At 43.0% G+C, this 14,504-nt stretch overlaps 1 protein-coding gene across 15 annotated transcripts in view; it reads right to left on the bottom strand.

The window, feature by feature from the left end:
* Nucleotides 1-6,985: 6,985 nt before the first annotated feature.
* The window catches only part of ZNF532 (zinc finger protein 532), a 46,221-nt gene continuing 38,702 nt past the window's right edge, over nt 6,986-14,504 (bottom strand). For all 15 annotated transcript variants that reach the window (XM_066987820.1, XM_066987816.1, XM_066987817.1 and 12 more), the window contains 3 exons: nt 11,606-11,718; nt 10,579-10,726; nt 6,986-9,304 (listed from right to left, as the gene is read on the bottom strand). In XM_066987820.1, coding sequence (XP_066843921.1) covers nt 8,810-9,304; nt 10,579-10,726; nt 11,606-11,718 — 756 coding nt within the window. In that variant the 3' untranslated portion in view covers nt 6,986-8,809. The remainder of the gene's footprint in view (nt 9,305-10,578; nt 10,727-11,605; nt 11,719-14,504) is intronic.

Genomic DNA, 14,504 nt, shown 5'->3' with positions numbered 1-14,504 from the left:
CAAAAGAGAAAGCATCAGCGATAAAGCAGTAGCAGTAAGGATTGATGTTTTTGGGGTGCTGTGTGCCCAGGCCCCGATGCGCTGATGTCCTGCGTTTCGGGGATGTGATGAGCGTGTCTGGTGCGGGCACTTGCAGCTGCTGCCCAGGCCCCGGGCGGCTGGGTGCAGGGGTGAGGGCGGCGGGGGGCGCGGGGGCACCCCGAAGCCCCCCTGCTGCCGGGGGGACGCGGCTCTGGAGCGGTGCGAGCCGCAGCTGGGGCTGCTGCAAAGCCGGGAGGCTGACGGCAGCGTTTGTGTGGAGCAAAGTTCACGACACTTCTGGGCCGTCACAGCGCATTTTCATTCCAAAACTGTTTTGACTTCTTTGGCGAATCTCATTTGCAGCTCTTAATTTCTTGTCACCACGTCTTGAACTATCAGTGCCTCCTCCATGATCTCTTCTCCCTTCTGTAACTGTTTTACCTGGGAAGATCAGCAGTGTTTCAGGCTGATAACGACACCCATTTACTTTGCTATTTGCTTAACCTGCGCTGAAGGGCAGAGGCTAAAGCACTGCCCAAGAAAACAGAAAAGAAATTATACGTGTGATGGCTCTTGGAGGCCTCAGTCATAGCAGCACATAAGTTGATCTGCTCCATGGTAACTGACTTCACTGGAGATGAATTTGGCCTCCGGCCACAGAGCCTCCTATTTGTTTTTGTCTTGACTTTTATGAGCATTTAGAAAGCGCTTAACGTTACATGACTGGAGCACAGCATGTGTGGGAAACGTCTCGGTGAGGTAAACCATCCAGTGCTGGAGCTGCATGATGGAGACATTTTTCTGCACATAAAGGGCCCTGTTCGTTTTGCTAACAGCAACAGTATGTAAATGTAATGGTCAAGTGGTATTTTGAGAAAGTAGCTCCTCCAGTTGCGGTCTGATTCCATTCATCAAGAACTGCTCTGCATTTTAACTGGGAAAGTGACAGTCACTTAAAGTAGGAAATATCGTCGTCTTTGACCTCGAATATCAATCTGGCTCACAGTGCTGTGGTGGCGTTAGCGGGCACACTCAGGGCACTGCTTACGATGCAGCGCGTCCATATCACCACTATCACATTAGAATCCGTGAATACAAAACAGCAGAATTTGAGAATATAAAATAAACAAACTGGATAAAGGCTTCTGCCAAATCACATTAGGGGACACATCTGTGAGGGAGACAACATTCAGATTATTTTGCTAGTAGTCACTTTACTGCTCCAAATACATTTTTTTCCCTTCAGAGAAGGAACCAGGGTGTCAGAAAAGACAACTGTAGAGCCTCCAGTTCATCTTCTAGAGGAATCCAAGTCATTTCCAGCGCCCTGCTCTCCCTGGGCCTCTCACGTGCCCTGTCGCAGCAGAGGCAAGTGCAGTGCTTCGCGCGGGCGGTGCATTCGCCCTGCAGCAGAGCTCCCTGCGCCGCTGCGGGCGTGCTCACCGTGCCCAGCATCCTCCGCACGTCTCCCTGCCTGCTGGTGGCCTGCAAAGCTCAAAAATTAATCCTGACGAAACAGCTTTTGTATGGCCGCTGTCGTGGAGAAAACGCAACCGTTTCAGAGGACGGAGACACGTGGCTCCACGTGCACCCGCGCCCAGCCCCAGCCGCAGAGCCACGCTGCGGGTCGGGTGCTGCCCGCTTGCTGTTTGCCGCCTTCTGGCCTCGTTTCTCTTTTCACTCCATTACTCAGCCTTTGTCCTTCTGGGAGCCTGGACGGGTAACCTTTTGGTGATAATCTGAAATTCAAATATGAGGAGTTCACTCCTGAACTGCCCTAATATTTGAGAAAGGTTTTAAAATAAAATAGGCTTTTCTGTGTCCCGTTATTAGCCTGGCAGCTGTGCGTGCATGCCAGGCGCGCTGAGAAAGGTAATATTAACAGAATGAAAAGGTCAGAGTTATATAAAAATCCTTTAAAAACTAAATAGGCCTGGCATGCTGGATTCCCCATGGATAAGCAGCGGTTAAGAACTGAGAGCATCTGGGCCTTCGGCAGGTCGAGTTCTTCATCTGCAAATATCCCCCAGAGGCAGGAAGCAGCCGAGCTTGGCAGCACAGCAGGAGGAGGTCGTGACAGCATCGCAGCCTCCAAGAGAAAACTACAGCTAGGATCGCAAGGAGTCTAAAGCCAACCTGCCCAGATCAGAGCAGAGGTTTGTCCAGCTCAAGCCTTGTCTCTGACAAAGCCCAGACTACCGTCTGCCCAGAGGAGGCTCTAAGAACAGGGACTGCCCAAGACAGACAAGCTGTCTTTGCATTTGAAGCTCCCTGAGTGAGTATTTCTTCCAGGAATTTGTCTAATTACTTTTTGGTGCATATAAACTTTCAGGGTCTGTTGCAGAGTTTCCCAGCTTCACTACACACTGGATGTAGCACGTCTGAACACCACACCTCGTTTAGATGCCACTGTGTCTCATGAAGGGAGACGTCATTCCCTGTTCATCATCACCGTGGCTTTGATAACCTCTGTCACACCTGCTTTGCCCATCCCTTACCCCATTGTGATGTCCCCTGTACAGAAGTCAGAGGAGGCTTCATCGCCTCCTCGCGCCGTTCGCACGCCCGCAGTGCCCGTGGTGCCCCGAAGCACGGGGCCCGCCGCGGCTGTTCCCCAGCATGGGGTGTTGCTTCTAGTGGGGCTGATTGCCCTGGATGCGGTGGCTCTGGCTGACCCAGTGTCCCACTTCCCCTTGCCCATTGTTCTGTCCTGCCTTTCTCACAGCCTTTCACAAGGGCATTTTGTTGCTGGAAAATTGAACATTTTGATGTCTCAGTGTGGCCCCATGCACAATGTGAAGGGCCAGCTCCACGCTGTGCTATTGTAAACTCACATGCTGTCATTTTCTATCACTTTCCCACTGGTAAGTGGGCGAGTGTCCCCGTGAAGCTGTTTGCATTCAAAGCTTCCCCTGATCTTTCTTTTCTCTTAATGTGTACTACATCCTTGCTGGCCTGCTTCTGTGCTGTTGCCTGAAGACCCGCCAGGCACTGCCCACACACCCGCAGCCCTGGGAAAGCCTTGCGCCCATCCAAACCTGCAAACCAGGCAGCAAAGTGTGTACATACCACGAACTGCAAGAGCGGGGGAGAGTTTCACTCTTGAAAGCTTTGCTTTTGACCACTAAAGCATGGTTTGGTGGGCTGAAGGGGTGTGAGGTGGAGAACGTGTTTGGCCACTGCTCAGCAGAGCCCGCTGGGACGGGGCAGCCCTGGGGCATGGCAGCACCTGGGGGCCCCAGCCCTGCCCCGTGCCCATGTGCAGCCCCTGGCTCTTACTTTGTTTTGCCACGGATCCTGCGATTTCTTTATTGAAATGGACAATGACGACAGCGTCGCATTTCTTGTCAGTGAATTCTTGTCTGTAAAAAGAAAAATCACATTTCTTGTCTGTATGAAATCAACATTTAATGCTCACAGTACTTTAGGGTGGAGGCTTGATTTTTATTTTTTTTTCTTTAGCATTCTGTGCTGCATGATGTTACAGTCTGAGGGAAAATGAAGGAACTGGTGAATGGACCAGAGATCCAGAGCTCCCAAAATAGCTTGACAACAACAACAAATTTGTGCTGATTTTTCTTACCCAACACAGTTGCTAATGTTAGCATAAAAACAATTATCTTAGCACCTTTCATGAACTCTATCATGCTCCCCTGAAGTCTCTACTACTGATTCTCAGCCTCGGTTGGAAAATTCTGGGGGCTGAGATAAGCGTTCAGGAGGCAGAAGAAGCCAGTGGCTGGACAGGATGGGGACTTCCCAGCAGTGGCAGAGGCAGCCCAGAAGCTTTGCCACCTTTTGAGTGGTGCAGTGTGACAAGCTGAACTCCATTGTTTTTATCTTACCCTTGAGGGAAATACATGTTTTTCCTACTAAATACCACCAATGCTGTAACAAGTTCATCACAGGAATCAGGAGCACTTGCACCAACACTGTAATGAGACTTTCCCTAGCCCAAAACACACCAGCTTCACCAGTCCTTGCTCCGATTGTTTGCCAGTGGGTTTGGCCGTTCATCACACAGAGAGCGCCGAGCCAGGACATCTCATCTTCTCTCTGGCACTCCACGGCCAGCAGCGCAGGACAGACCTGCCCGAGGGACGGCCCGCAGTGGCCCACCGCTGGGACAGGAGGCACCGGCGCCGGGCACGCCTGCACGCCTCTGCTGAGGCTGGGCGGTGGGTACGTGGCTGCTGCCCTGCTCTGATCCTGAATGGAAGAGGTGGGACAGGCGCACGCTGCTGGGGCCACAGCTCTGGTCAGTGGTCATTACATCTCTGAAAAGGCATTTGCAGTCCTGGTAAAGAAGCTGGGTACCTAGAAAGAGGTCCTAGGGAAATTCCTACCTTGCTGAAGAGCAGAAAGGATTGACTGGGAATGCACATAACAAGTGGGAGGATATGCATACATATATATATAAATGTATATATATATATATACACACACACACACACACACATATACACCTGACAGGCCCCTGCTGAAATCTGAAATTCCTGCCTTTTTACTGGATGAATTGAGTGAATCAGCCAAATGCTAACCCCAGACCTGACACTAACCCTTTGTTCTGCCTGCCTAAATGCTCCCTGAAGCCTTAATTAGTATTTCCATTCTAATCTGCTTGGAGAGTTGATGCGCAATGCTAAGTACCTTTGTGTTCAACCAAAAGAGTGGCTGCAAAACAGTGGAAGCTAAACGATCCCTTTCCTACCTCACAGAGAGGCTCTATGAGATTTAATTCATTACTGTTAAGTCCTCAGAGGGAAGCAGGTGTAGCAAAGAGGTGTACTAATGTCATCATTATAATTGACTGTCAGTGTCACAACATTAATTAAAAGCAAACAATTCAAATGTCAGATCTCAAGTAAAAATATGTTTAAATATATTCTGTATAGTTTACATGAGTAAATGATTCTCCTAGCCATGCAAAATGAGTTTTTTTTTGCCATTCCATTTGTACCTCACGTTGCTCTAGGAAGTATTGTTCACTGCCTGGTCTCAGGAAATCATCTTCCCTAGGAAGCCCTGGCAGGGCTCTGGGGCTCCGTTTGTATGCTGCTGGGGCCTGGCTTCTGCACCCGAGGCTCACTGCAGGGCCGGAGGCCTGAGGGCTACTCGCCCGCCCCAGGGGACCGGCTGCAACGAGCTGCCCTCGGCGGGGTCCCACTGCGTGCTCTGAAAGACGCACTGTCCTGTCACTCCTGTCTGTCCTGGCTTTCCCATGTTTTATCTATGGCGAAGTTGTATCTTGGGATTTGCTTCCTTGTCTTGAGGGAAGCACCATAAACTCACAACACACATACACCAGGCAAAGTGACTTTAATTTGAACCCCCCCCCCAGTGAATGTCATTGCTCGGTTCGCGCACCAGCAGAAGCCTTGGAGGCTAGTCCATGCTTTTCAAAGTATCAGCTGGACAACCAAACAGAGAGGACAGAAGAGGGGAAGAGGGCACAAATTCATTTCATTTCTTTTCACCCCCTTCCCTTACCATAGCCCTCCAGCAGCTCTCCCCAGGTTCCCAGAGTGCTGTGGCTGCACCTAGCTGATTGCTACTGGTTCCTTGGCATGAAAATGCACAGACATCTTCTCTTAGGCATTTTCTTCTTTGTGCTGTCCTTGCTGGCTACATAGCACCGTTGTCCCTTAAAATGCTTTCTGTTTGAAAGCCATGCCTCACAGCAAGGATGGTGGCACTGCCCCCTGCTCTGCAACAGGGCTCTGCTCAGCCTCTCATCCAGCAGAGAGAGTTAAACCTTCACCCAAGCAGCTGCTGGTAGGGGACAAGGGACCAGCCATGCTCCACACCAGTAAAAACATATTTCATTAATAAGCCACTTCATTTCCAATGTGCCTGCATTTTGCATGCTATTTGGGCACTACTTGCTTTTGCTTTTCCCTCTGTAAGCAAGTGTGACTCCTGAGGGCTGGAGCGAAGATGAGACCAGCATGCACAGGACCATGACAAACTTGTATTGTGTGGTTTCAACAGCAGAGGAGCCATAACTTCTGAAAGGGTCAGGCCAAATAAAACATGAAAACTTGCTTTGCCCATGATCAAGCCAAATACCAAACAGGTTGGTCTTTACCAGGCAATCTCCCCTTGGACAAGACCAACTTCCAAGCAGTAGAGTCACAACAGGAGAAACTGTTTTGAGTAGTGCTTGGAAATGGGATTGGATTTCCATCTACCGTGGAAAGAGAGAGAAGTACCTAACAGGCCTTTTTCATTACTAATACCTATGAATCTTGATGACTCTTTAATTACTCAGAAGATACAGACTGAAAATTCCCAGACTCTGTGGGACTAGGTAAGAAATACAGGTGATCAACATCATGAAATTAGTTGTCCTGCTAAACCTTTTATTTTCCTTTATTTTTTAAAAATCATTATTATTATTTAGGTCTGTTTTACTGTTTGTTTGTTTAAAGAAGCAACATTTATCTAAGGAACTCCTGTCCCCTTATCTAGCTGAGAGGATTTCTGTCTGTCAAAAGGAGACAGTTGGAAGAGCAGACTGCTGGCCTGGAGGAAAAAGCTGTACTTTCCCGGTGTACCCAAGTGGGTAGAAACTGACACAGAAGAAACATGCCTAGAGATTATCAGGCAGTTCAAAACCCACCTTCCATTGAACCTTTCACAAGATTAATTGAAGTAGAGTTAAATCCCTCTTCCACTTAGAAAGGGTCGAACAGAGCCAACTGCCAAGAAGCTGAACTCTACTCAACTGCCCAGGCAAAAAGAAATCCCACGTGGCCACTTGGTGCCAATTACAAGGAGAAGGCAGCGTGGGACCTTACACCGAACGGTTTCACATAGTCCCCAACAGCTTTCAGATGACTCGAGCACTACTGGCTTGTCAGTGACTTTTGCGCCTCAGCACTACCAACAATGACATAAATTATTGGTTCACAGCGTCCCTTGGAGGTGCAGCACTATGTAAAACAAACAGAAGTATTAATAATGGCTGTGAAAATTTAACTTTTATTATCTGTTCACTGTGTACAAAACACCATTCTGCATAGTGATAACTCATTTGTTGTACAGTTGACAGTGCACATCAACAAACAAGTGTTAAAGAGGTATACACTTAATGAGAAGGGCAGTGATGGCCAGTGTACATTACACACTAAGATCCTGCGTTGCCAGCTGTTTTAGGATGGAGTTCCTCATAACCACTCAACGGGTGAGTAATATAAATGGGATAAGAAGCATCTACCAATGAATCAATTTAAGAATGAGGATGAAGAGACAAAGCAGAATTAATGTATCTGATACACAATTTCCAGAATGATTAAGAAGGTTTACAGAGGTGGCTGAGAAGGATCCATATTTTTTCAAACACTTCAATCTTTAAAATTGTTAAAATTTAATGATAAATAACAGAATCTCACAAATCTTTAGGGGCAAAATGCTCCACATTTATTTACATATGAAATGTGTTTAATACAGTTGTAATGGACATAGTGTATAGTAACATCTGACAGCAGCAAGACTTTTAAGGAACCAAACAATTACTACCATATATCATGCAGCTATCTATATATACATGATTTGTTTTAAAAAAAAGTACAAAAAATTTTATAGGGATACATACAAGGTATAAAATGCAAAAACAAACCAAAAATATAACTCTCACAGAGACCAATATATGAAAGGGACAGTATGGTACCTCTTTGTACTTTGTGAAAGCATAACTAGTGATATCAGATACACTTTTGAAATGGCTGAACTAGCTTCATAAGATCTGTGCTAAAGTTGAAAGCCCCGGTTATACTTACATAGGCTGGTGTGTTAGCTTCTTGACAGTTGTGGCTGTATGTAACACTGAGCACCAGAACATTTGGCATTAGCATACAGAGCTGGGAAACACCAACCCCTGCAGCAAGGGTTAACTATTTTCTGTTGATAACCAGAAATTAAGGAAAATACATAATGCTGTGTACTTGCTTCTATATGTTTAATAAATTACATGACAAAAAACATCATAATTATAAACCTATTCCTCTAATTACACCTTATTTGTTTAATCCAGAGCAGCCCAGCCCTTTTATAACTATTTTAGCTTTGATCACAAGCACCTGATGGTCTAAAAATGACTTCATGATACATATATAGTTGTGCAATTATACTTTTCAAAGTACTTTATCATTCTAGGGGGTCTGCACCTGTTTTGGTGTTGCCACCTAAAACCAGCACTGCACTTTACACACGCAGTGATACTTTTTTTATTTTTCTTTATTTTTCTTTTTTTTTCTTTTTTATTTTTTCTTTCCTTTGTAGAGAGAAGGTTTAAAAGCTTCCTTACACATTTAGAAGCACTAGTCCTGTAGAATTTAAAATCTCTCCTTGGCTTGCTTGCTTTCTTCATTTTTTTCCCCTCCAAGCATTGCCTTCTGATGCACTCCCATTAGCTAAACTTTCTTGCAGAAGCATTCATTTAAGAAACCCGAGAAACTGCCCCAGCATTAAGAACTCTGTTTTAGAGAATCTTACTACAAAAAACAGAAACAAAACAAAAAACAATTTTCCACTAGATACCAATACAAACACGTAACAAAGAGTATAAAAGTTATTAGTTTAAATATATACAAACTCTTTTGAACTCAAATACTGCTTCAATGGTTTTGAGGGTATAGACAATGAGGTGAAGGGGACATTTTTATGCAGAATATATTGCAACAGCCTGAACAGTACTGTTAACACTATTATACCTTGAAATTTCTGTAACAAAAGTGTCATTAGTATTCCAATGTGGAGAGAAATTTTTGTGTCCCAAATAATCCGATCATTTTTCTGCTGAACTCATTCTTTTTGACTTAATGAAGGCCATGCCATGTGTTCTCATGTGAGTATTTAAGGCCGCTTCAGTTTCAAAAGTCTTTGCACACACTTTGCATCTTCTGTCTGATACCGTATTGTCAGATGACTCGTCCTCATGATTGGGCTTGTTTTCTTGCTGGTTATCTTCCCCAGACCCATTTTGTTTTGATACTGGCTGAGGCTCCTTCAGCTTATGTACAATGAAGAGATGTCTGGAGAGAGACACGTGAGATGTGTAGCAGAGTCCGCATTCCCTGCATTGGTATGAAGAGCCATCAGATTTATGCTGAGGAATATGTTCATGAAACTGGAGAAGATTTTCTGTTGTAAAGCCACAAACAGCACACTTGTGAACCTTAAAAACATTTATTTTTAGCTTCTTCAATGGTTGCGTGATTGCACCTCGTGGAGGCCTGAATTCCAGTATAGGTTCTTCCAATTTACGCTTTGGACTAGGAACCTAAAAAAAGCCATAAACAGCATTTTGTGTAAGCATAAATATGCAGTGACTTCAGTGACTGTGACTGCAAACTTCAAAAACTTTCCAGTGGTAGATTCCAGTACAACTTTGAAAAATACAGTATATGAAATAATACTTGCAAATATATGTTGCACGTGGTAGAAAAGTAAGGGTTTTCTTTACTATAAATTTCACACAGATTTTATTTTGTCAGCTCTGATAAAGCAACAGTATCTAATGCACTGTGTTAACATGATTAAATATTTGCCAGTGTAACTGCATCCAAGTACACATCAATGTGACTACAGTTGTGCATAGAATGTAGAGTATCAGTCTAAGAACTTTTCAGCACCACCTTCTGAAACTGTATTTTAATTGCACTTAATATTTCATAACTGAAATTTGACCTGATGGATTATCTACTGGCTGTTAGTAGCCAAATGAACACAATGGCAAAGGATGAACTAATACGTGCAAGATATTTTTTTTTTAAACTATTTAAACATATCTTTTTTTTTTATTCTTCTTGTTAGTTTTCTGACATGAATATTTCTTTACAATCCTCTACACCCTATGTAGCTTGGATATACTCCATGATATTTCAGAAGACAATGTATATAGTTGCCATATTTTTAACACTTAAATAAAAAGGCACTATGTTGGGCTGAAAAAAGAGTCATGTAAAAGATGAGTAAATTTTAAAAAACATGTATGTCTGTGTATCTATTGTCAGCTCTGGTTGTGCCATCACATGTGAAATTCCTCATCATACAGAGCCCCTAACACTTAAAAAAAAAAAAAAAAAAGCTGTTAAACTCTGCACATAACAAGTCTTTTGACAGCGCTGTCTTCTTATTTTTGCTTTCCTCCTAATGCTCATCATCAGACTGAAAGCAGTTTCACTCTAAAATTTATGTCAAATAAGCTCAAGGCTGGGTACCTGGAATAAGCTCATAATGCTTCTATGCAACCTTTGGCTTTTCTACAGCTATGAGAGGATTTGGTTGCAGAAGTTTTGAAAGGTGCTCATGAAACAAACCACCAAAAGTAAGTTACGTTCTCTATCATTTAGTGATTAAATCAGACTGTAAGTCTTTCAAAAAAACATGTTCTAGCTCAAGCATGATAGAATTTGTTGCAGTAACCTTTGAGACATTTTGGGTGCTCTACTTCACAGATCAAAATTTTATGGGATCAAAATATCTGCATCTATTTGGAGATCCTGAATGTATACTCACAAAAAATCTCACTTTCAGTGAAATCTAAGAAATTACCTTTGTATCTTCTTTTACTTCCCTTTCTTCCATATTGGCCGATTCAGTCATTTCTTTTACATCAGGGTCTTTAATGCCATGCATCAACTGAATATGTTTTTCCAACATCAACCGCTTGGTAAAAGTACGCCTTGAATCTGGGCAGTGTCTATACAAACACAAAGCAGATGTACAGAGATTCAAATGTCATGTTTTAAAAAAGATGTACTATTCTGAAGAATGTGAGCAGAACTAGTAAATAAATCCAGACAACAGGACAATCTATTAAAGACAGTGACAATGCTTTTCCAATCAATCATACAAGCAAGTATTATAAGAAAAGGAGAACAACTACAAAATAAAACTACAAATGTTTGAGCAACTTGTATTCACAGCAAATGAGAAAGAAGTTCTCTGAAGATAATATCCAAAATGGTAGGAAGAGTGGGTCAGAATAAAACTCATGAGCATATCATCCTTATCATAACATCAAATTTAGCTCCACTGTATGCAAATACAAATATATGTATATGTACACAAAAAGATAGAGCAGAAAGTTTCTTATTATATGTTTTATCTGATTGACATGGGTCTTTTTATTACATTATGTGTCCTCTCTCCAGCCCCTTAAATATCACTGAGGACTTTTAGACATTACACACTGTTTTATGCATGAGAAAAATACTACTAATATTGACTTTTGCAGATTAGAAGAGTGGTTTGTGTATTTCAGAGACTACTAAAAACCAAGTTCACCACTGTAAAACTATCAGCCACGGAAACTCTCAGCTTAGTAGAACTCCTGACTTGCTTGCCAAAGCTCCTGAAAAACAGCAGACTTTACGTACATGTGTTCTGAGTAGTTTGTTATGTTTCATGCAGGCAGAACAGCTCAAATAGTTTGGACTGTTCATTTATTTAAATAACTGATTGATTTGAATGAACAAGACTCTTGCTTTTATGCAGTTAAGAAGAGAAATTCAATTAACAATGTTTTTGTCGGTTTATACTCTGCCTCTAGTATGTTTAAAAAACAAATAGAACTTACGAGCATGTATAAACCTTCCTAATGCCTTTGTGCTTGATACGATTGTGACGACATAAACTATGGGACGAACTGAAAGATTTGTCACATTGTCGACATGGGTGTTTCTTCATTTGCTTTAAAAGAAGAAAAATGCATTAATTAAATAAAGCTAAGTAAAAGTAGTGCATGCATTAAAATATCTTTCAGAACAATGTGGCCAGCATGAATTACACACGCACCTACCAAAGACTGTAAACTCGTACCACAAACTGTGGGTGAAGTGAAGTTCTTCCATCAAAGAAGCACAGAAGATCAGTGGATTATTTCTGGACCACTAAAGGCAGCATGGTCAAAGCTCTGCTTTCACTATAAAGTAATCTCACCCTTTCCATCACCAAATTACTTCTGCAGTTGCTGATAGGGAGAGGTTACCAATCACCAACAAGAAAAGGGGCGAAATGGCACATACTAAATAATGACCTTAGCAAAACATCATGAATACTGATGTGATCATTGGGCTCAAAAAAGTCATGAGGAGAGATGGTCTGATGTCAACTTGAGGAACATCTACTTGGGGAGTTCTATGGGTCTTATATTACTATTAGTTCAGTGTAAGGGGAAAGAAAAGGAAGTTAAAAATGATGGAGTGGTCTCCACCCATGTCATTCCAGCTGAACGCAGCCACAGGAGCTATAGTATCTGAAGAAATAACGTCTCCAAAACTGTCAGCTATAAAAGATCCAAGAACGAATGACACAGTCCTATCCTTTAAACTTACTAGCACATCGTCAACCCTAGAACTCAGTCCAAACGGCCTGTCTTACCAACCCAAGTAGTTGCAGCAAGGAAACCGAAATATTCCCAAACAAATTAATTAAATGCATTAATCAGTACATTCTGCAGCATGGTTTTGCAGTATGCTTTTGACTGCAGTACTCTGGAAAGAATTTACGGATGCTTAAAGCAGAATGTGAAGGCATATTAAGGATTCAATCAAAAAACAGCCCTGGACTATACTGTATAAACTGTAATTAATTGAAGAAGCATTATCTATATGGTACTAACATTTTTTTACTTGCCTTCTGTCACTCTGATGTAGATTTGATTAGACTGGATGTGATTCTCCATCTCATTCTGAAGAGAAAATATTACGGGGAGGTGTGTTGCTTTGTGTTGTTTTAAAGAATTGTATCAGTGTAAAATGTAAGTGTATCTGATCTTGAACCTACTTCTGTTTGCCACTAAAAGCATTGATGAGTTAGTATTTGCACTAATGGGCAAAACGTTTTACATGCTGCTAAAGGGACTGACTTTGAAAGAAAACTAAAGTAGGATTGTATGAGTGTTACAGGATCAGAAATAAGTAATTAGTTCATAGTCATACTACAGGAACTGTAACATATTTTACGGAGTTTCTCTATAGACACTCCATAGCAGAAGTGTCACAAATATACCTGCTAGGCTTGAAACTGAAGCAATTAACACTAATTCCTCAGTGACTTCAACAGACAGAAATGCAAAAATGGGCTTCTAAAGCAACAGGAGAAACCAGAGATATTTGTCCAACTTTCATGCCCTCAAGCTGTAAAAGGAGAACCGGGTAAAATAAAATGTAGTTCTGTGAATCATAATCATTTGTTTTTGTCTGTTTTGTTCCAGGGGCAACTGGAAATGTAGCTATGCAGCCTGAATACAGCATTCTGTACAGCAGGAAGGCAGTATCTCTCAGACGTGGCTGAAAGAACAGAGTGGGAGTTACTGAAGGCAAGGATGAGCATGAAAACGGTCTTTCAGTCAGGCTTGGGAGCTATTTGCTTGAACTTGTCATAAGAAAATTAGAGATGACACTCAGCAGTCTGGCATTTTCAGCCTTTCCATAAAATATTTAGAAACAGAATAAAACAATTTTCACAACACAGCTTTAGAGATAAGCACTGAAATTTGAAGAGACAGAAACCTCTGGAAATGTGCTATCATTTATTATAGCATATTAGCATCCTGAAAACTACAGATTTTTCCACTCTGGGTGATTCTTCTCCACTTAGACAAAATAAATCTGCTGTCCCTTCCAGCCCTGCTCTCTCTCTTCAGTGCAGCACAGTACTTTAGTTTAATTCTTTGCTTCTCTGTTGAGGGAAGAATCAGGCCATTGCTCCTGGCACACAGCAAAGGCCAGGACTGGACAGCAGATGACCGCTGTGCCGCAGCATCGGGCTGCACCTTGCCCTGGCTGGTCCCACCCACAGCTACGCAGGGTGCAGCTGAGGACCCTCGCAGAGCGCCCAGCCTTCTGGGGGGTGAGGAACTGCAGTGCTCCCAGCGCCACCGCTCCTGGCTGTTCACGACACTGGGTTAATGCTGCCCTGCTACTCCTTGCTCCTTTGTCCAGACTCTGTGGAGCTGGCCTTTAATTCCTACACGCCTGGTTTTCCTTCAGTTCCATGCTCTCCTTGCCCTGAATCCTGCCTAAAAGCCCAGCTCCCTGGCATCTTTTCCTCCCATGCAGCCCCTGCTCATTTTTGATGTTTGGGTCAGTGCAACCTTCAGCTTTTGTGTTTCCCAGTCTTGGCTCACCTTGACTTTCATAACTGCCTTCTGGTTCCAACCCTTGCTCTAGGTGGGTACAACAGTTTTAGTACCATCAGGAGAGATAATGTAGGCAACGCAACAGGGGACACAGACACTATTGCAGCAAAACAACAACAACAAAAAAACCAACAAAACAAACCAATAAAGGAACTGAAATTTACGTTTCCCCTATTGGTTCTGTGCTTGACAATCAGCACTTTGACCTCACTCCTGTAAATACTCATGCACATGAGTAACCTCATACAAATCATACGTGCTACATATACGAATCACCCACTACTTATGTGTTTGCTACAAGCAGTAGCACAGGGTCTGATTCAAACTGAACCAA

Source organism: Anser cygnoides, chromosome Z (genome assembly GCF_040182565.1).
Source record: "Anser cygnoides isolate HZ-2024a breed goose chromosome Z, Taihu_goose_T2T_genome, whole genome shotgun sequence".
In the NCBI taxonomy this organism is placed as follows: Eukaryota; Metazoa; Chordata; class Aves; order Anseriformes; family Anatidae; genus Anser; species Anser cygnoides.
Note: the sequence above shows the minus strand (reverse complement) of the source record. Positions and strands in the feature narration are given on the sequence as shown.